The sequence below is a fragment of the Abramis brama genome, assembly GCF_963993115.1.
Source record: "Abramis brama genome assembly, chromosome: 9".
Taxonomy (NCBI): Eukaryota; Metazoa; Chordata; class Actinopteri; order Cypriniformes; family Leuciscidae; genus Abramis; species Abramis brama.
Window position 1 is genome coordinate 42142159 of NC_139971.1, and position 21529 is coordinate 42163687.

General features: G+C 40.5%; 1 protein-coding gene across 1 annotated transcript in view; it reads left to right on the forward strand.

Moving 5' to 3' along the window:
* LOC311089879 (uncharacterized protein) overlaps positions 1–21529 on the forward strand; it is an 832216-nt gene that overhangs the window by 718877 nt on the left and 91810 nt on the right. Inside the window, exons 68-77 of the mRNA XM_084124910.1 lie at positions 33–206; positions 330–500; positions 736–909; positions 15381–15551; positions 15687–15860; positions 16001–16174; positions 16376–16549; positions 19465–19635; positions 19771–19944; positions 20335–20508. Coding sequence (XP_083981036.1) covers positions 33–206; positions 330–500; positions 736–909; positions 15381–15551; positions 15687–15860; positions 16001–16174; positions 16376–16549; positions 19465–19635; positions 19771–19944; positions 20335–20508 — 1731 coding nt within the window. The remainder of the gene's footprint in view (positions 1–32; positions 207–329; positions 501–735; positions 910–15380; positions 15552–15686; positions 15861–16000; positions 16175–16375; positions 16550–19464; positions 19636–19770; positions 19945–20334; positions 20509–21529) is intronic.

Genomic DNA, 21529 nt, shown 5'->3' on the forward strand with positions numbered 1-21529 from the left:
AATGGCTTGTAATGTACTTACTCTGTTTCCAGGTTTTTGGGTCGTATTGCGGATGAAGCCTGTAAATATCTAACTAAAATTCTTCACAATAAAAACCCGTTACTCCTGAGAGAGCTGAATCTGAGTGGACATGAACTAGGAGACACACGAGTGAATCAGATTGCTGCTCTACTGAAGGATAAACACTGTAAACTCAACACACTGATGTGAGTATTGTGTTCATATGTTATTGTAGATTTAAAGCATTTTAAAGACAGTTGGTGACAAAAACATGTTGGAACCAAGTTCTTTGTGTTTGTAAATTCTCCCTCTTCTGTTCATCATTTTAGGCTGAGTAAGTGTGGTCTAACAGAGGAAAGCTGTTCAGCTCTCGCTACAGTCCTGAGATCAAACTCCAGTCTGAAAGAGCTTGACATCAGCAACAATAATCTGCAGGATTCAGGAGTGAAGAAACTCCAGAACGGATTAGAAAATACAAACTGCACACTGGAGAAACTCAGGTGAGTTCAATGAACCATTATTTTATTTTCACATTTTAAATTTTTCAAATGTAAAATATTACTGTTGTAAATAAAAGGAAAGGAAAATACATGCTTCTGTCAGATGTGATTTTTTATTTATTTATTGATTCTCTGATTAAAAGAAAAGAAAATAATTAAAGTGCATTTGACCGTTTTTCATTTAAATCATTTTTCGTGTATTTCTTTGGAGTGTTAATAAATATTTTTTCTCTAGACTTTTAGACTGCAGTATCACAGAAGAAGGTTATAAAGCTCTGGCTTCAGCTCTGAGATCAAACCCTTCACACCTGATAGAGCTGGATCTCAGAGGAAATGATCCTGGACAATCAGGAGTGAAGGAGCTCAGTGATTTACTACAGGATCAGAAGTGTCAACTCAAGACACTGAGGTGAGACGTGATGAAATAATACAACAAAAATGATAAGCAGCCAAATTATTTACAGAATTATTCATTAACCCTCTAGGGTTGACAATCGCGCCGGCGCGTTTTGCTGGATTTTCTTCACATAGCAGCAAAATAGACTTAAAATACTCATTTATGGTCATACTGATAAAAGAAATATGGAAAAATTAACTGTAAAATGTCTACTTTTGTATTTGTCCACTTACAATCCAAACAAAACTTTTGTGCTTTTGTAAAATAAAGAAAATAAATGGTGTGCTTTTTGCCTCTCCATATCCATGACCTTTTTTTCTGGAGCACATCTGGTGTCTACTTTTAAATAATATAATTCAAAACGAAAACAAATATTCTCAGTTTATGTAATCTTTATGAAAAGAGAGAGATGTCAGTCGTTCTCATGGCAGTTCATTATCTGTTAATGTGAAAACGCCTACGGGGGGAGCGTGCTATTGAAATGCAAATGATCTGAGGCGATCCCCGCAAATCTATCAACGCCCACATCAACTCCATAAAACACAATCAAGTTTAATCAGATTCATGTACTTCACGTCATCTTGAGATGCTGTGAAGAAAAATAATAGCATTATAATAATCGTGGAAAAATGTACCTCAGAAGAAGAGCTGGTTTCAGTTTCGTTTAGAGGATCCAGCTGAGGATTTTGAATAGTAAGTTCCTTATTCTTAAATTATTTATTCTAATTGTGATATGGAATAATGTCTGTAAACCACAAAAAGGCTTAAAACATATTTAAAGTTTAAATATGAATCCTCTGTTATGCGTTTGAATCTGTGTGAATGAATGGCACAGATGCGCACTTTTTTTTTTTTTTACTACACGCAATTACATTAGTAAACATGCTATTTTTAAATGAACACATCGACTAGTTTAGCTTTTCCCAAACAAATGTTTGGAAATATAAACAAAAGTTTAATATGTCAATATAAGTCTTCTCATTAAATTATTTATTTTTGTGTTTCATTAATGACAAATTTGGGGAGAGGAAACATATTCCAAAACTTTCTGAAAATACAGTATGAGAATAACTGCACAATTACTAGAAATGCAGACCTGCCAACCTGTACGCATTTTGCGTAGCGGATACGCATTTTGACTTCAAAGTACGCTGGTACGATTTGTTACTCTAAACTACGCAAAAACCTGGTGACGCCTCTGTGCACGCGCAGTCCTCAAATCAAGCAACAGCAAAAGAAGAAGAGTTCGACCAATCATAGCGCTGGATTCATTCCCCAAATAGCAAGCGAGGATGATTGACAGATGCGTAAAGCCTATTATTAAAGGTCCCATTCCATGGATTATTTTTATTATTTTATCATGTTTCCAGGGGTGCCCTTATAATGTTAGTATGTTTTTTAGATCAAAATTTGTTATAATTTAGAAATAAAAGGCATATTTCCTAGCCTGATTTCATTCCCTGGTTTGAACACTCTGTTTGAAGGGGCGTGTCTGCTGTGAGACTTCAGTGTAAACGCCCTCTGCTGTGATTTGCTGACATGCTTGCATATAAAAATATCTGGCATTACATGTGGAACTATCTGGAAAACTTTTACTATTATACGTTTTTACTATTACAACTATCGGGATTAACGAATCGTGAGAAGTTTTTTAAGTATTTAGATCTATTTCAATCACATAAAAAATTGCAGTGAGCGTTGAGCAGATGACAGCCTGTTGATCGCGTGAAAAAAGATCTTATCATTGCAACGCAGTTTCTGCACTCACTAATGATTTCACCAATGCAAACATGAGGCATATAAATACAATAAGAGCTTCGTTGTGCAGTGTAACAGCGTCATTTATTTCATAACGAGTTTTGGCAAGTGTCCAGATAAACTCGCGCTGTGTGATTGATTGACAGCTTGGACGATTGGAAAGGGATTGTTCTTTGATCGCTTTCTGTATATTAATCACAGTTTAAGTAAGATTATTTTCATCCTACTAAGAGAAACGATGTGAAGTTGATCGCTACTTCCATATTAAATCACTACTTACCGCTTGCTGGAATATAGTTGAAATTGCCCTTCGTCAGTATGAAACGCTGAGAGAAGCCTGCTTGATATTATCCCAGGTTAGAAAAACAGTCCGTGGTGAAATGGACCGAGCAAACTAACAACTTCGAATTAAACTTTTGTGGTATCCGATTATAGATAAACATCAACCGTCTGTTGACATTTCGCCATCAATACGCCTGTGTTCCTGTGGGCGGAGCTTAGTCTAAACACGGTTCTGGTGATGTCACTAATGAAGGTAGTAGAGGGGTGTAGTCCAATCCAGCCGTTTTTTGTAGTCAACTTCTGTTAAATAAAATATCTCGCTTGGCATTGAACTTTGAGCGTTATAATTTTACAGATATTATTTATACTCTAACAACAACATTACACACTAACTAAACTTTGAAACATGGAATCGCCTGCAACGGGACCTTTAAAAAGAGACTGAAAATCGACACCAATAAAAAATCACTGTAGTCACTGTACATCTGACTCCTGAAGGTAAACGGCCTGGGCTGGGCTCGATGTGGAAAGTTGAAATATTGTATTGAGTTAACCTAATCTTATGGATTCGATGATCACACGGATCTTATGGATTATCTTATGGATTTGCACAAGGATAAAAATATGATTGAAAACAAACTTAGCTCAGCACTTCTAAATGTTAGTATGTGGATGGCTGATAACAGATTATCACTTCACTTAGGGAAAACTGAATCCATATTGTTTGGAACAAAGATAAAGTTAAAGAAAGCCTCCAGTTTTAAGGTCCTAGCTGGAGATATTGTAATTACTGCCAAGGAATCAATCAGTTATCTTGGATGTATGTTAGATTGCAATTTATCTGGAGTAGGTCAGGCCCATAAGGTAATTACTAAAGTAAATCAGAGAGTCCGTTTTTTGGCCAGAATATCAAAGTTTTTGGATGAAAAAACAAAGCTAATTCTTGCAGGAGCTTTAATCAGCCATATTTTGATTATGCGTGTGGATCATGGTACAATGGTGTCACAGGGAACCTGAAACATAGGCTTCAGACGTCTCAAAATAAATTAATAAGGCTTATTTTAGACCTTCCCATAAGAACTCATCTGGAATCTGCCCACTTTGAAAGAGTGGGAGGGTTGGAAGTTGAGGATCGCGTGTCTCAGATGCAGCTGGGTATGGTACATAAAATTGTTAATGGAGATGTTCCCAAATATTTTAGAAATTATTTTAAAAGAGTAAGTGAAGGTCACAGTTACTCCACTAGGGGTAGCTCAACAGATTTTGTACCCCCCAGATTTAATACTAATCTGGGCAAACAGTCTTTTCTTTATGCTGGAACTATCCTTTGGAATCGGTTACCTGGTACACTAAAGACAGTACGAAGCATAGGCAGTTTTAAACAGGGTTTGAAAGTATGGCTTAGATGCCAATCATAGTTTTTATTATATTATAGTCTATTTTTATTGTACATTTTTCTGTATAATATGAATGAATTTGTTTAATGTATGAAAAATGATTGATGTGTGAATTGCTGCAACTTCAGGGTATCCGTGGGGTCTTGAAAAGTATTAAAAGGTGATAAATCAATTTTGGGAAAATTAAGACCCTTAAAAAGTATTAAAAAGTCTTATCACGGCTTTATAAAGTCTTAAATTTTGAAAGTATTTTTTCTGAATTAGCTGTCCAACAGTTTGAGTCCCAAAAACATCGTAAAAGTGTGTGAATTTAGTAATTTTTATTAAAAAAACGAACAGGTAGCCTACATCAAAAACTAGGCTATTGTGGGTGTGTTCGTAAATTGCCTCTGAGAGCACCAGAGCGGGCAGGCGGGCGGAAGTTCAAAAGCACAATGTACGCTCTGGCGTTCCCAGTGCGTATTACAACGCACCGAAATGTTTTAAGAGAAGGTTGGTGAACGCATGAACAGAATGCAATAATATCTGTCTGCAGAGCCACAGAGCCACAGTTTTACCCCGCGCATGCGCAGTTTCATCACAACAGTTTTACCCGCTGAGTACGTTTACGTTACATTAACCCATACAATTTGTATTATGCATTTCCTTAACATGTATTTGCTAATCAAACACTTTATATGAACAAACTACTAATCTATAAAACACAATCGGTCTTCTGACCTTTTACTATTGTGTTGATATGCGCGAGGGAGAGAGAGCAATACAGCGCTCGTGTTGGAAGGTGGTGAGAGTGCGCGCGCGCGCGGCCGGGGCTCTCTCTGTTTGTTCTATGCGCCCTGTCCACTGATCTAAATAATTAGTTGTCACGAGTCACGACGACTTATTTGTTATCTCATTTTAATAAATCGTGGACACGTTGAACTAATTCCCTCCCTCATTTTGATTTAACGAATTACAACGTGGCCAAAAACAGTTTGATACTATTAATTAGTGAATGCTAAAACCTATTTTTGTGAATTGGTGAATATTCAGGTGAATTATTTCATGGCCACGAATTAATAATGATTATTAAACTGTTTTTCTTACCTGTGAAGATAGCTCTTCTGTGAAGGCAGACTGTTCTCGTACAGCTTTTTATTCCTTTTTATTGTGAATTGGTGAATATTCAGGTGAATTGTTTCGTGGCCACGAATTAATAATACCTCAGCACGTTTTACAAATTTACAACGTGGCCACAATATAGTAAAACGAGGGAACAAATTAGTATAACCTGCTGAGGTATTATTAATTTGTGGCCACGCTTGAAGTGGCGGTGAGGTATTAAAAAATATTGAGAAGGTCTTGAAAAAGTCTTGAAAAGGTATTTAAATTAACTTCAAGATTCCTGCTTATACCCTGAACTTGTCCTTTCCCCATGCCCTTATAGGGACCACAATGGAAATAAGTCTTTGGGCTTTATTGTGTTATCCCTGACTATTTATGTATTTTAATATATGACACAGAGTACTGTTTTCATATTTTTATATTTAAGTGGTCAAATAAAATCAATCAATCAATCTTAAAATACTCCGTTCTTCATGGTCACTCAGAAAAGAGAAAGACATCATTCAGCCATGCAAATAATAAAATGCTCAAGAAAGGCTGAACAATAAATCTTAACTTGAAATCGCTATGGCTTAGTGTGTCATGATAGAATAAACAGGAAGCAATCGCAGATACTCAAAGTGATATTTATTCTCCAAAGTACACACAACAGAAAGAACAGGAAGGCGGCGATTCAGACTCAGGCAGGGACTTGATGGTCTGTGGTGCGCTGGTGCTGTGATAGTGGTGAATCCCAATCCCGGTGCTGGAGTGCGGTGAACCCAAGGATGACGAACACAACGGCAGGAAGACAAGGCAAGGCGAACACAGACACGGCAACTCCACGGGGAAACAGACACGGTAGGTCACAGGACATCAACAAACAATCCGACACTGGAACAGAGAATGGTGTGAGTATATATAGGAACGGAAATGAATCGCAGCTGTGAACAGTGATTGATGATGATGATGATCAGCTGGAGCGCTGACGGACACGTGAGCGGGACAACGCCCACTCACACATAAACAACAATGACACGAGACAAGAAGAAAACAATGCATTCAACAACCGTGACAGTACCCCCTCCTCTAGGAACGCCTCACGGCGTTCCCAGACTCCCTTACCTGTCGATTGTAATCATCGATAAGAGAGTGATCCAGGATGTCACGAGCCGGAACCCAACTTCTCTCCTCCGGACCGTAACCCTCCCAGTCCACCAGGTACTGGAATCCGCGTCCCCTCCGCCTAGAGTCCAGAATGCGACGTACCGAATAGGTTGGTTCCCCGTCTACGAGACGCGGCGGTGGGGGAACCGGGGCCGGCGGATTAATACGGGAAAAAAAAACGGGTTTGATTTTGGACACATGGAATACCGGATGAATTCTCCTGTACACTGGAGGGAGTTTGAGGCGGACTGCCACCGGACTAACAATTTTGGTGACAGAAAACGGGCCAATGAATTTAGGAGCCAATTTATTGGATACGGAGCGGAATGTTCTTAGTAGAAAGCCACACTTTGGAACCGACGACGTATACGGGAGGCCTAGACCGGTGGCGATCGGCTTTGGCCTTGGTGCGCGCCCGCACACGGAGGAGAGTCTCACGGGCTCTTGTCCATGTGTGGTGACACCTCTGGGCGAAGGCGTGAGCAGAGGGGACCGCGACTTCGGATTCCAGACTGGGAAAAACTGGTGGCTGGTATCCTATACTACACTCAAAAGGAGATAGGCCCGTAGCAGACACTGGCAACGAATTGTGGGCGTACTCCACCATAGGCAGTTGTTGACTCCAGGAGGAAGGATTCCTGGCAGCCGTACATCGCAAAGTTCTCTCCAGGTCTTGGTTGGCTCTCTCAGTTTGGCCATTGCTCTGGGGGTGAAACCCAGAAGACAGACTGACCGTCGCCCCCAGCAACCTACAAAACTCTCGCCAAAATTTGGACACAAATTGGGGACCCCTGTCGGAAACCACGTCTGTCGGGAGGCCATGTAACCGAAAGACGTGATTAACGACTACAACCGCTGTCTCCTTGGCTGAAGGTAATTTGGGCAAGGGAACAAAGTGGGCTGCCTTCGAGAATCGGTCCACCACGGTTAAAACTACCGTGTTACCCTGGGAGGGTGGGAGGGCGGTAACAAAATCTAGTGCGATATGGGACCAGGGTCTCGAAGGCACCGACAGCGGTTGGAGTAACCCATCTGGGGGTCGATTGGACGACTTGCCAATAGCACAAACTGAGCAAGCCAAAACAAAATCGTGAACATCGCGAGCCATAAGCGGCCACCAGAATCGTTGTTTGACCAAATAAAGGGTGCGACTAACTCCTGGATGACAGGCTAGACTAGAACAATGACCCCACCGAATAACGTCTGGACGTAGTTCCTCCGGCACAAATAAGCGGTTCGATGGGCACCGGATCGGAGGCGTTACCCCTTCTAGAGCCTTCTTGACTCTCGCTTCGACCTCCCAAGTGAGCGTAGAGATAATTAGGGTCTCAGGAAAAATACGCTCGGGAGTAGGTGCGTGTTCGGATCTATCAAAAATACGCGATAAAGAATCGGGTTTGACGTTTTTGGAACCCGGACGATACGAGAGGGTAAAATCAAAACGGCCGAAAAAAAGTGCCCACCGAGCCTGCCTGGAGTTCAACCTCTTGGCGGATCTAATGTACTCCAGATTCTTATGATCCGTCCAGACGATAAAGGGTTCCCCGGACCCCTCTAACCAATGACGCCATTCTTCCAAGGCTAGCTTGACCGCCAACAACTCCCTTTTGCCAATGTCGTAATTTTGTTCAGCAGGTGATAAACGATGAGATAAAAACGCGCATGGATGCATCTTGTTGTCTGAAGGTGAGCGTTGAGAAAGAACTGCGCCTACCCCCACCTCTGACGCGTCGACCTCCACCACAAACTGACGTGAGGAATCAGGGGCGATTAAAATGGGAGCCGAAACAAAGCGGCTCTTGAGGTTGGAAAAAGCAGTCTCGGCTGCTTCCGACCACCTGAACGCAGTTCTGGGGGAGGTCAAGGCAGTCAGAGGTGCGGCTAGTTGGCTAAAGTTGCGAATAAAACGCCGGTAGAAATTGGCGAACCCCAGAAACCTCTGTAGGGCCTTACGGGAATCTGGGTTTGGCCACTCTACCACAGCCTTAACTTTGTCAGGATCCATACGCATACCCTCAGCTGACACGATGTGTCCTAAGAAAGGGACCGACTGTGCATGAAAAGCGCATTTCTCCGCCTTGACAAAAAGCCCATTCTCTAGCAACCTTTGGAGTACCCGTCGGACGTGCTGCACGTGTTCCTGGAGAGACGAGGAAAAGATCAGAATGTCATCCAGGTAAACATAAATAAACTGATCGATCATGTCTCGCAGCACGTCATTGACGAGCGCTTGGAAGACTGCGGGACTGTTGGACAAACCGAAAGGCATGACCAAGTATTCAAAGTGCCCCCTAGGGGTGTTGAAGGCAGTCTTCCATTCATCCCCCTTCCTGATACGGACCAAATGATAAGCATTACGTAAGTCCAGTTTTGTGAAGATGGATGCTCCCTGCAACCTCTCGAAGGCTGAAGACATCAACGGCAAAGGATAAGTATTCTTTACCGTGATGTTGTTCAGCCCCCGGTAATCAATACAAGGTCGCAGCGATCCATCCTTCTTCCCCACAAAAAAGAACCCCGCCCCCGCTGGAGATGAGGAAGGTTGGATGAACCCGGATGCTAGAGAATCAGAAATATATTTCTCCATAGCCTCCCTCTCCGGAACCGAGAGTGAATAAATCTTGCCTTTAGGCGGAGACTTACCTGACAGTAAATCTATAGCATAGTCGTAGGGACGGTGCGGAGGAAGAGAAGCAGCCCTTTACTTACTGAACACTTCCCTCAGGTCACGGTACTCCACGGGCACGTTTGATAAATCCACTGCTTCCTCCTGCAACACAGGAACAGAGACAACAGAACAGGCAGACACAAGACAAGACTTATGACACTCAGCGCTCCAGGCTGATATGGATCTTTGTTTCCAGTCAATGCGGGGGTTGTGTTGATTGAGCCAGGGGTGACCCAGGACAATGGGTGTGTGATGTGAGTCCGTGATGAAAAATGATATCGTCTCTGCATGATTCCCTGAGGTGATGCGCGTGATGTTCTCGGTGGCCTGGGAGATGGTAGGTAGTGACTGTCCATTGAGTGCATGTACGGTGATTCTCTGGGGAAGTGTTCTGAGTGGGACTTGAAACTGCAGTGCAAAGGTGCGATCCATGAAATTACCTTCAGCCCCGGAGTCCACCAGTGCGGTGCAGTGATGATCGTGACCAGACCATCTAAGTCTTCCCGGGAGGATGGTGGACGTAGATGAGGACTTTTCGGCGGAGATCCCACCCGATAGTAGCCTCATGCTTACTATCGGGCTTGGCCTTTTACCGGGCAGTTGTTAGCGAAATGTCCCGCGCCCCCGCAGTACAGGCAAAGGCCAAGGGATCTCCGCCTCTCCCTCTCCTCCCGGGAAAGCCGAGCTCGACCCACCTGCATGGGCTCGGGATCGGAGGGACCGGCCGCGTCCATGCCGCTGGACCATTGATGTTCCACCCCCCCACGAGGCAGGCTGGGTGGAGCGCGTGGTCCGACCCGGGCTAATCGGGCGTCCACCCTCAGAGCCAGGTCGATGAGTCCGTTCAGTGAGGGGGGCAGGTCCAGGGCGTAGATCTCCCTCTGGACGCGGTCGGCCAGCCCATGCAGGAACCTATCCCACTGCGCTTCCTCGTTCCAGCGACACTCGGCCGCCAGGGTCTTGAACTCGATGGCATAATCCGAAACAGATCGTTCTCGCTGACGTAGTTCAGACAAGACCCTGGCAGCCTCTCTCCCCGCAACCGCGCGGTCAAAAACTCTTCTCATCTCCAGAGAGAGCTCCTGGAACGAGGAACAGCATGGTTCTTGGTTCTCCCACACCGCCGTCCCCCATAGTGCCGCTCTCCCAGTCAGTAACGTGAGGACAAACGCCACTTTAGATTCCTCTCTCTCAAAGGCTCTGGGCTGGAGAGCAAAATGCATGCTGCATCGAGTCAAAAACGGCCGGCAAAAGTTAGGCTCACCAGAGTATGGCTCAGGAGTCGGGAGGCGTGGCTCGGACTGGGAGGCGGGCATCGGTGGTGTGGGAGGGACGGGCGGTGCGGCTGGCGCAGCGGGAGGTTGCAGCTGTTGAAAACGCTGGGTCAGCTCGGACACCTGCGTGATGAGAGCCTGAATCGCGCGCGCCGCTTCTCCTTGATGGCGGTCCTGAGCGTCCATCCTTTGAATACTTGCACGAACAAAGTCGTCCATCGTTGCTGCGGCGCCACCTGCTGCTTCCATGGAACGGTCGGATTGTTCTGTCATGATAGAATAAACAGGAAGCAATCGCAGATACTGCAAAGTGATATTTATTCTCCAAAGTACACACAACAGAAAGAACAGGAAGGCGGAGATTCAGACTCAGGCAGGGACTTGATGGTCTGTGGTGCGCTGGTAGTGTTGCTTTCGTCAACGACAATTATGACGAAATATTGTCGTCAACGAACCGTTATCACCTGACGAAAACGAGACGAGACTAGACGTAAATGCATGGTCATGTGACGATGACTAAAATACATGTATAATGCAATATCGTTGACGAATAAAAACGAGACTAAATGTGGTTTAAAAAATAAAAACTATGCTAAAATGTCTCTTCATTTTCGTTGACCAAAACGAGACGAGACGAAATGTAACGTCACGACGAATGAGAGAGTTGTGCGTGAACCCATAGCTTTGTCGGCTTTAAATTCTGGATTGCGATCTGGTCACCCGATTATCAGCGAATTTAACCATATATTACTCCATTAGTTATTCTATTAAAATGTCTCATTGATATATTTGACACATTCATAATCATTACTTTTGCTGGTTCTTTGTGACAGCTGTTATGTGCGTTATTGGCAGCGTCTCTTGTTACATGAACACGTCACCGCATCAGCGCCAGAACATGGAGATTTTATTTTAGAGTAGATATAATCGCACAACCTATTCGATATTTTATAATTAAATAAACTAATCGAATATCCAAAAATCGTGACTCATCCCTGCATGGAATCTCTTGTTTCTTTTCCCAAATCTTCACTCACGTCACGTCTCACCCATTTTCTAAAGGTATTATAAACGTTTCTTGGTTCGCTTTTAATTAGGCCTATTATATTCGTATTCTTTACTGTGGTAAAGTAGAAAAACGCTGTAGGACAGATAGCCTACATTTGTACTTGCATGTCAAATTCTTTTTAACACAGTTTGTGCTTGTTATATTAGACATTGGGCGCGAGTTTAGTTGTAAAGCGCGTTTGACACGTGTGGGTGATTTTTAGTTTCACTTTCTCTGGCAGCGCAATCTCAAACACAGCCTAAATATCTCGCCCTTGTGGAGGATAAAATTCGCTCTTCAAACCAATTTACATCAAGTAGAAAACACTAAGATATCATAAAGAGATCGATATCTTCGTGTTTTCCTGCTCGTGTCCCACATCCCTCTCAAAGCGCAGAGTGTATCACGCGTCTTTGTGTGGAAATATAAAACGAGTTTTTTTTTTTAATAACCCCCCAACCACCGCCGGTAGTTGGTCCATTACCGCGGTGGTAAAAAAACCTGCCACCGTCACAGCCCTAAATATAGGCCTACTAAATAGCCTATAATAAGATAGCCTTGTTTGAAATTCTATATTGACTGGGTTAAATAGAATCGCATTACTAAAAAGAGACTAAAATACAATTTTCATTGACTAAAACTAGACTAAAATGTCATCAGTTTTCGTCGACTAAAACTAGACTAAAATGTCATCAGTTTTCGTTGACTAAAACTAGACTAAAATGTCATCAGTTTTCGTCGACTAAAACTTGACTAGACTAAAAAGAATATGAATGTGACTAAAACTAATAAAAACTAAAATGACAGCCTGACACAAAGACTAGACTAAAACTAAAATTAAAACAGGCCGCCAAAAACAACACTATGCGCTGGTGCTGTGATAGTGGTGAATCCCAATCCCGGTGCTGGAGTGCGGTGAACCCAAGGATGACGAACACAATGGCAGGAAGACAAGGCAAGGCGAACACAGACACGGCAACTCCACGGGGAAACAGACACGGTAGGTCACAGGACATCAACAAACAATCCGACACTGGAACAGAGAATGGTGTGAGTATATATAGGAACGGAAATGAATCGCAGCTGTGAACAGTGATTGATGATGATGATCAGCTGGAGCGCTGACGGACACGTGAGCGGGACAACGCCCACTCACACATAAACAACAATGACACGAGACAAGAAGAAAACAATGCATTCAACAACCGTGACATAGTGATTATGAAAGTGATGCGATTTGTGGATTACGGATAAGCGCGAGTCTGGAGAAACAGGCGTTTATTAATTAATTCTCAGTGCTTATAAACGTAGCCTTCATGTGTTACGTTTGTGTTAATAATAACTAAAGTACCTAATTATGTTACATATTTATTTTGTATGAAAACTAGCATGTTAGTTATGGATTAAAAAGTACCGTTGTATCAGTGCTGCGCGAGCTCTCTCTCACAAACGGACGCGCGCACACAGAGAGAGAAGATAATTGTAAAATTTAATTTGACGGGCTAAGTTTAAATTTTGTTCTTGCTTGTGTTTTTTTTGTTTTTTTTGTTTTTTCCGTCAAAATGCCAAAAAGCATTTTGTATTATCCATCCTTGTTTTTAAAATTCGTTAAATGATGGACGTTTTACTGTTAACAGCCCTCATATGTCGGATTCGTCTATTACCGGTATACTTGATATTCTTTTTAGAATCAGTGATTCGTTATGCTATTATTGGACTCATGTCTAATCATTGTCAACAGTTTTCTATAAATATGTTTGTATTGGGTAACATTTATTCAGCTAATGCGTGTCCTGTTTAAAATGCGCAATGTTCAAATGCAAAGACAGCACGTCACAAATAGAAGCCCTTTTCCCTGTGGTATTTAGTATCATATTTGGATATTGGAATAATAAATTAAGTAGCCTATCTTAATTGTAAATTTTTTTTTTAGATTACATTAGTAAGCCGCCACAACAGCACCCCCCCCCCCCCCCCCCCCTCGGTACGCAAAAACTAATTTCAAGGTTGGCAAGTATGGAGATGTGAACCTTGGATATTATACAATTAGCATTGATAAGAAAATTGTGGAGAAAGACACCTTTCTTTCAAGATGTTTCCAAATCTAACTTTGTTCTGTAATTCTGTAGAATGGCCCATTATAGCCGATATTGAACTGGATTTGTTTCCAGGTATGACTATGTACTCAAAATGTGCTTTTGACTTTTATTCATATTTGGATTATATTGTTAACTATATTCTAAATAAACTACTATTTTTATATATATATATATATATATATATATATATATATATATATATATATATATATATTAGTGCTGTCAAACGATTAAAATACTTAATCGCGATTAATCGCATTAATGTCATAGTTAACTCGCAGTTAATCGCAATTAATCGCACTGTTGTACATTTATCGTCTTAGCAACTAAGAATAACGAAGCAAGACGTTGCTTCGATTTAGACGTTTAATGAAAAAAACAAAAAACAAGAGTAAATACAGCGTGTGCTTGTTCAGCAAATCATTAACAAGATTACTGTTGCCAAAAATTCCCAGAACCATCAACAAAACTTCACGTGACTTTTACCATTGCTCAATGCATCTTGGGAAATGAAGTCAATTCACAAATCATAATGACACATAGTTTGTTTTTAACCACATATGAACTGTTAATCTTAGTGTTGTGTATTAACTGTCGGTATTAATGTTAACTTATTCATTTTAACTTATTAATCTTAACTTTCATAACTATTCTTTTAAATAGTCTTCTAACAAATAAATTCTCAACACGCACATTTTTATCTATTCTAAATGTCCCTTGATTTCTTTTTGTTAAGGGGGTCGCACACTGGACAAGAAGCGCGTCGCGTCTAAAACAACTCAAGTTATCGCACACCGGACGTGCACTTTCTCAGTTTATGGCCAGCAATATTGTTATGTTTAAGGACATAATGAAATTAAGATAATGTCTTTGTTATGATTGTACTGTACAATTAAATACAATTGTTGCTAAGTCTGCAGTCTGAACACTTTACCTCAGAGCGTCCATTAACTGAATGAATTGAGAATATCTCCTGAAAATCCGATAACATCAGCAGTTTTCATCCACGCAGCTGATTTCTGTAAATGAATTTAAAACGAAATGTATATTGCAGCACAGGGTGAAGTCAGTATATACATTAATGGCGACAAATACATGTAAATTTAATATAAAACTACGTAAATGGCCCTCTGTGGCGCGGCAGGATTTTGAACAACACACATGTTGCCTTTCCAAACAAGAAATGTCCTTCAAAATTTGAATCAATGTATTGTTTTATGTGAATGAGTTGGTAGGATGATTTTCACATTATTTTCAAGCAAAAACTCTAGGTGACAACATCCATTAGTCAAAAGTCTTGTGGACACATATTTAGTATGTGTTTTGTGGCCTTTTTTTTCAGAGACTTAATTTTTTTGTTTTTTCAATAATCATGCATAAATGTTATTCTCTCAAAAATACAAAAATACAAACATGTACATACATGTTGCTCACATATTATGGTAGCCCTGTTTGTGCTAAATAGAGTGTAATAACACTTTTGCCATTAATATATTTATAAGCAAGTGAAAAAAGCACAAATGTCAGGGCATATCAAAACATCTCAAGGGCCCCAAAAACAGGTTGAGCCCCCAAGGGTTAATACAATCCATTGCAAAGTAAATTGAACATAATACATTTAACACTGTTTTCAATTGCAATCAGATGCTATTAATAAAGGTTTAGTCAAGAATTTAATTGAATCCTGCTTTATCTTCCCTTCTCCAGGTTTTTAAATTCTGCTGCAGAGAAAGCCTGTCAGTCTGTAAACAGAGTTCTGGGTGAAAATCTGTTACTCCTGAGAGAACTGAATCTGAGTGAATGTGAACTAGGACCCTCAGGATTGAAGGAACTTGCTGCTGTACTGCAGGATAAACACTGTAAACTCAACACATTGATGTAAGTTTTATTATCATTGCAATAATTTTTTTTTATTATAATTGTGAACTTGCTCATTGTGTTATGTATATTTGCAATGTCATCATCACCATCATGTGTACATAAAACTCCTAACTATGTTTACTCTTTATTTAGTCTGAATAACAGCGATATAACAGATGAAGATTGTCATGTTCTGACTGAAGCTTTAAATTCAAACCCGTCAAATCTGACAGAGCTGAATCTGAGTGGGACTGAACTGAGAGACTCAGGAATGAAGATCTACTCTGTGCTGTTCAATAATAAACAGTGTCAACTGAAAAAGCTGAAGTAAGTTATTAAAAAAAAATCAGTTATAATGCAAATCTGATATTCGTGGATAAAAGTAGCGATTACTAAAGCTAAAAGCCTGTATAATTTTATGCATGTATACACCATTTTAATTTGTTGCTTTGTTCTGTCTTCTACAGGTTAAACTGCAGCAGTATTACAGCAGAAGGTTGTTCTGTTTTGGCATCAGCATTTAATTCAAACCCTTCAAACCTGAAAGAGCTGGAACTGAGTGAGAATAAACTAGGAAACTCTGGAGTAACAGAAATCTCCACTCTACTGGGAACTTCACAGTGTACACTGCAGATACTCAGGTTTGAATTTAAGCATGGGCAGAAATCTTATGTCAGTCATGTCACTTACAGAAATAAAAAATAAATGCATAAAAAAAATAGTCACACCTGTGGCTTTTTGAGTACTGAGAATTATGAATATGATAATCCTGAAAAATAAATATTGTTTTTATTGAATTAGTTAATTGTTTGACTTATAAGACTTAATCAATTGCTTTTTAGACTTTCAGACTGCAGTATCACAGAAGAAGGTTATAAAGCTCTGGCTTCAGCTCTGAGATCAAACCCTTCACACCTGATAGAGCTGGATCTCAGAGGAAATGATCCTGGACAATCAGGAGTGAAGGAGCTCAGTGATTTACTACAGGATCAGAACTGTCAACTCAAGACACTGAGGTGAGACGTGATGAAAAAAATAAATAATAATGTACAGATTAGGGCTGCACCCTAGTAATCAATGAGAAGAGGCTTAGTTGACCAAAATTGTATTAGTTGGTAAGTTGCAGAAGAAGAAAAAAAACTCCACAGGAAGTGGCAAGTCACGCAGTCCACGACAGATGGATAATTATTGGCTGGTCCTTATGGCAATTACAGTTGGGCAGGAAATCCAAATGCTCGCCTATCATTCACCGACCGCAAATATGTCTCATCACATTTTTATCACATTAACTATTAGCAGCTTTATATTACAGCTCGCTCAAATACTAACGTAGAAAAATGTGTGATATTGTTTGGTGCATATTCATATGTTTGTGCAGAGTGTGGAAGTTGAATAGTAGTGTGCTGCATGACAGTTAACATGGAGGTGCTGGTGCAATCACTTGCATTTAACTTAAGATACTCTGTCACTTTTGGTCATACAGGTAAGATTAATACATCATTCAAAACTGTATAGGGGCTTATTTTATTTGTGCATGCTCAAAATAAAAACAAAATGTTGTGCTTTTATAAATAATGAAAACAAACAGGATGCGCTGTCTGCTGACTCAGTCCCTGTGAACTTGAGCGTGTCAAAAAATAGAATGAAACTCAGTGTATACTTGCATCACAGACATGAGAAATATATTCATAGAAAGCTTGAAATGACTATTTTGAAATGAACCAATTCAACTGGAAAAAAATATTCTCAGATTATGTAATCCATACGCATATAGGTTCGTCCACTACTGCAGAGGTGACGAGTCAGCTGAAAACACAGTAAACACTAGTTTATCAATGAATGATTGGGCTGTCTCCTTGCTGTTTTTCACGACACATTCATAATCATTACTTTTGCCAGTGCGTTTTGGCAAGTTTTCTTTTTTTTTTTGCCTATACAGTATTATCACGGATCTCTGAGGGAAGACTCAAAGAGTGTTCAGGGATTAAATAATAAAACAGCAGACTAGACAAGATAGTGAGGAAGAGGAGGGCATAACAGTCCAAACACTAGGCAGGGAACGGGGCACGAGGACAGGTAAGCAGGAAGAGCAACCACTGTAACTAGCTCAAGATGACGGTAGCCTGGAGAGCAGTTCTGGCAGGGCAGAATAAGACCAGAGGATACCAGCGACGGCCAGGCAGGAACCCCGAGTACAACGGCCAATGCACTCCAGTATCTCAGGCTCTACACCAGGCTTGCTGTTATGCAAGAAGAGTAAACAGCTAGGGAAGGTCTGCTTGCAGGACAGGACAGGATCTAAAGACACAGTGAAAATACAAGACAGACAGGGCCGATGGCAGAACAAAAGCACTGCAAAATTAATTAACTTGTACAAATAACACTATAGATTTAGCAACAAGAAAAGTACTAAGAAAGTACACAGAGGCACAATGTTTAACGAATCTGCAAAACATGACGGAAAGAGCACACATTATAAAGGAAGCAGACAACACAAGGAACAGGTGAACACACTCATACAAACGAGGAGCTGAGAACACGAGGAAAGGGTGAGCACACTCAAGGCTTGTTCGACTTCATGCAGCTCTGCGCAGACCGATCGGCGGCTGATTTAAACCAGTGCATGCCGGTTAGAAATTTTGTCCGACTTGATACAGTGCCGACACCACGTGACTGTGACGTATGCCATCAAAGTACCGCGAGAGCGATTCGAGAGTAGCCGGAGAACTCAGCCAGCGCAGCTTCTCAAGAGCGGCTGCACTGGGCTGCAGGAGGGCTGATGACGACACAGCTGTTCCACGATTGGCCGGATTCACTGCATGACAACGATCACATGTGTTTCGTGTTTATTCAAACACCTTTAGTTCCTCTAAAGCTCTCAAATCAGTTTTCTATAACAGTAAACACTCTTTTCATGTCGTTGCGATGTTATATTGTGTCATGTTTATCAAATTAAAACTGATTAAAAAACGTAGACTCCACTTCATTGATAGTAGCTTATGTTGAACTTTATTCTTGTTCAAACAGACACTGTATGAAGCAGTACATAAAGTATTGAATGAAAATGTGTCTGAAACATCTATTATTTGGCAAATATTGCATTTATTTCACTTCAGCTGTGGTAAAGTATGCAAACACCACGTGAGCGGTCACCACGGGAACCAGAAAGTGTCCGACTTCACGTCTCCGTTTGCAGCTCCTCCCCGCCTGCACGCGGCTACTCTCGCCGATCGGTTACATCCAGCCGCAGCCGATGTGGAACACACCTTCAGACAAACTAGGACTAATCAATGACTAAACAAGAGGGTGTGGTAATTGGAAACAAGGAGGCAGGAACACAGGAGCACATGGCCAACACAAACAAAGACACATTAAACAAAGACGAGACTGACAGAACTGCCAGAGGAGAACCCTGACAATTATAGGCTATAATTATTAAGGCTCATAATTATGTGTCATATGGTTTATTAATTATTAGTCAACTATTTGCTTAAATTAAAGACTACCCCCCAGTTTGACAGACAAGGCTTAAGTTAGTCCTAGACTAAATTGCATGTTTGAGCTGTTTTAACTGAAAGCAACTTGCGCTGACATATCTTAAAATATGTCAGTGCCATTATTTTGTCTCAAGCTGCACACCAGTAATGTTTTCTTTCTAGGAGAACTTTTTAAAAGCTACTTAAATGCCCTAATTGAACTAAGGCCTAATCTTGGCTTAGTCTAAGCCCTGTCTGTGAAACCAGGCCTACTAGTTGACTAGAAAAATCATTAGTCGAGGGCATCCCTAGTGCAGATGAATTATTAATATAAATATTACTTGACTAAATGATCTGTTGCATCAAAGTAAATTCAAGACAATCAGATGCTATTTTCATGAGATCAAGTTTAGTTTTGAACTGAATTGAATCCTGCTTTATCTTCCCTGCTGCAGGTTTTTGAGTCCTCCTGCAGATGAAGCCTGTCAGTATGTGAGAGGAATTGTGGGTAAAAACCCGTTGCTCCTGAGAGAACTGAATCTGAGTGAACGTGAACTAAGAGACACACGAGTGAATCAGATTGCTGCTCTACTGCAGGATAAACACTGTAAACTCAACACACTGATGTGAGTAATTTACAGTTTACTGTCATTGCTGTTCTTTAATGGGTTTGCAGAATAAGAACCATTATTCTTTATTATTGTTGTTGTGGCAGAAATAAACTAAAGAATGTTTCCTGTCTTTGTTTTGTTTCTCTTCAGGCTGAATAATAACAGTATTACAGCAGAAGGTTGTGCTGCTCTGACTTCAGCATTTAATTCAAACCCTTCAAACCTGATAGAGCTGGATCTGAGTGAGAATAAACTAGGAAACTCTGGAATGAAGAAGATCTGTGTTCTGTTGGCAAATACACAATGCAGTCTGGAAAAGCTGAAGTGTGTATTTATATCATTGCACAATTCTATATACATTTATAATGTTTGATTAGATAAAATGATGAAAATGAAGGCTATAATTTGACCCTTTTCACCTCAGTTTTACTGTGACAGCCTAATGTCCTGCCTAACATCTCCTTTTGTGTGTAACTGAAGAAATTGATTTTGAAACAATATGTGGTTGAATAAATCAATTATTTTGGACAGTTGATTCAATTAATACATTTATTATCAAGGTTTTGGTTAATGTATATATACAGTAGAGATCATTTTGGAGAAAAGCAAACATGTTTAGACATTTTAGTTTGTCAGAATTATTTGTAAAGCTCAGTACTTGTATGATGAACTATCTCTCAACAAAGAATACATAATATTGTTTTGTTTTTTCAGACTTTCAGACTGCAGTATCACAGAAGAAGGTTATACAGCTCTGGTTTCAACTCTGAGATCAAACCCTTCACACCTGATAGAGCTGGATCTCAGAGGAAATGATCCTGGACGATCTGGAGTGAAGGAGCTCAGTGATTTATTACAGGATGTGCACTATAGATTGAAAACCATCAGGTTAAGAAATTTAATTGTACTTTAACTTTCTGCAACCATAATGAAATGCTACATCAGTAATCATTTGGGAAGACATGTCTTCTTTTGATTCATTGTTTAATTAATCACATCACAAAATTTGGAAGATTATGATTGTTTGGAACATTGTATTACATTGTCTTAACAAAACACAAAGATGTAATTCTTGTGTTTTTCTGAGAAGTACTTCCCACATGAATTCTGAATAGACTTTAAACAGTTACTGAACAATCTGCATAATGTTGCATTTTTAAATGGGCTACATTTATTTTGTGTGTAGATAATTTCCGACAGCACTTCACAAGCTAATGTTGCTAGTGGCTGCATGTGGAAAAAACTTAGCAAACTCAGCTTTATGGTCCACCAATGACCGATGCAAGCCGTACACAGTTTTAATGTTTCCTTAAAGTGTTTGAACTGGAAGTTGTTGTGTGAACTTTAGTATAGTTTAAGTCAAGTCAAGTCACCTTTATTTATATAGCGCTTTTTTCTATACAGATTGTTTCAAAGCAGCTTTACAGACATAACAGGAAACTAATGCAGCAAAGTTTGTTTCCAGAAGAAATTAGTGTCACAGTCCAGCTTAAGTAAGCTCAGTGATGATTCATTTTTGTTGTAAAAAAAAAAAAGTTATTAATTTAGTTAGCAAAGAAAGGCGAAAAAGGTGACAGTGGCAAGGAGCCAAAACTCCATCAGGTGACAGAATGGAGAAAAAAAAATACAGGTCTCCTCTGGCCAATGAACGAACAGTTTATAAGTTACGATTCAGGCAGCATTACAAGTCAGAAGTCAGATTGGAACATTCAAAATATTATCCAGTTCCAGCTGGTTGAAGATCGCAGTAATCTTGCGCATATGGAGATGAGTTTGTTGAGGATCAGTGCCGATGACTGTCGTCTCGATGAGGCCTTCACAGGGGAGAGTCTAGTTGACATAATCTCTGCTGACACTTCAGGGATGCGTTGTGGTCGTGTCTAGGCGCAGGTCCACCATCTAAATTGGA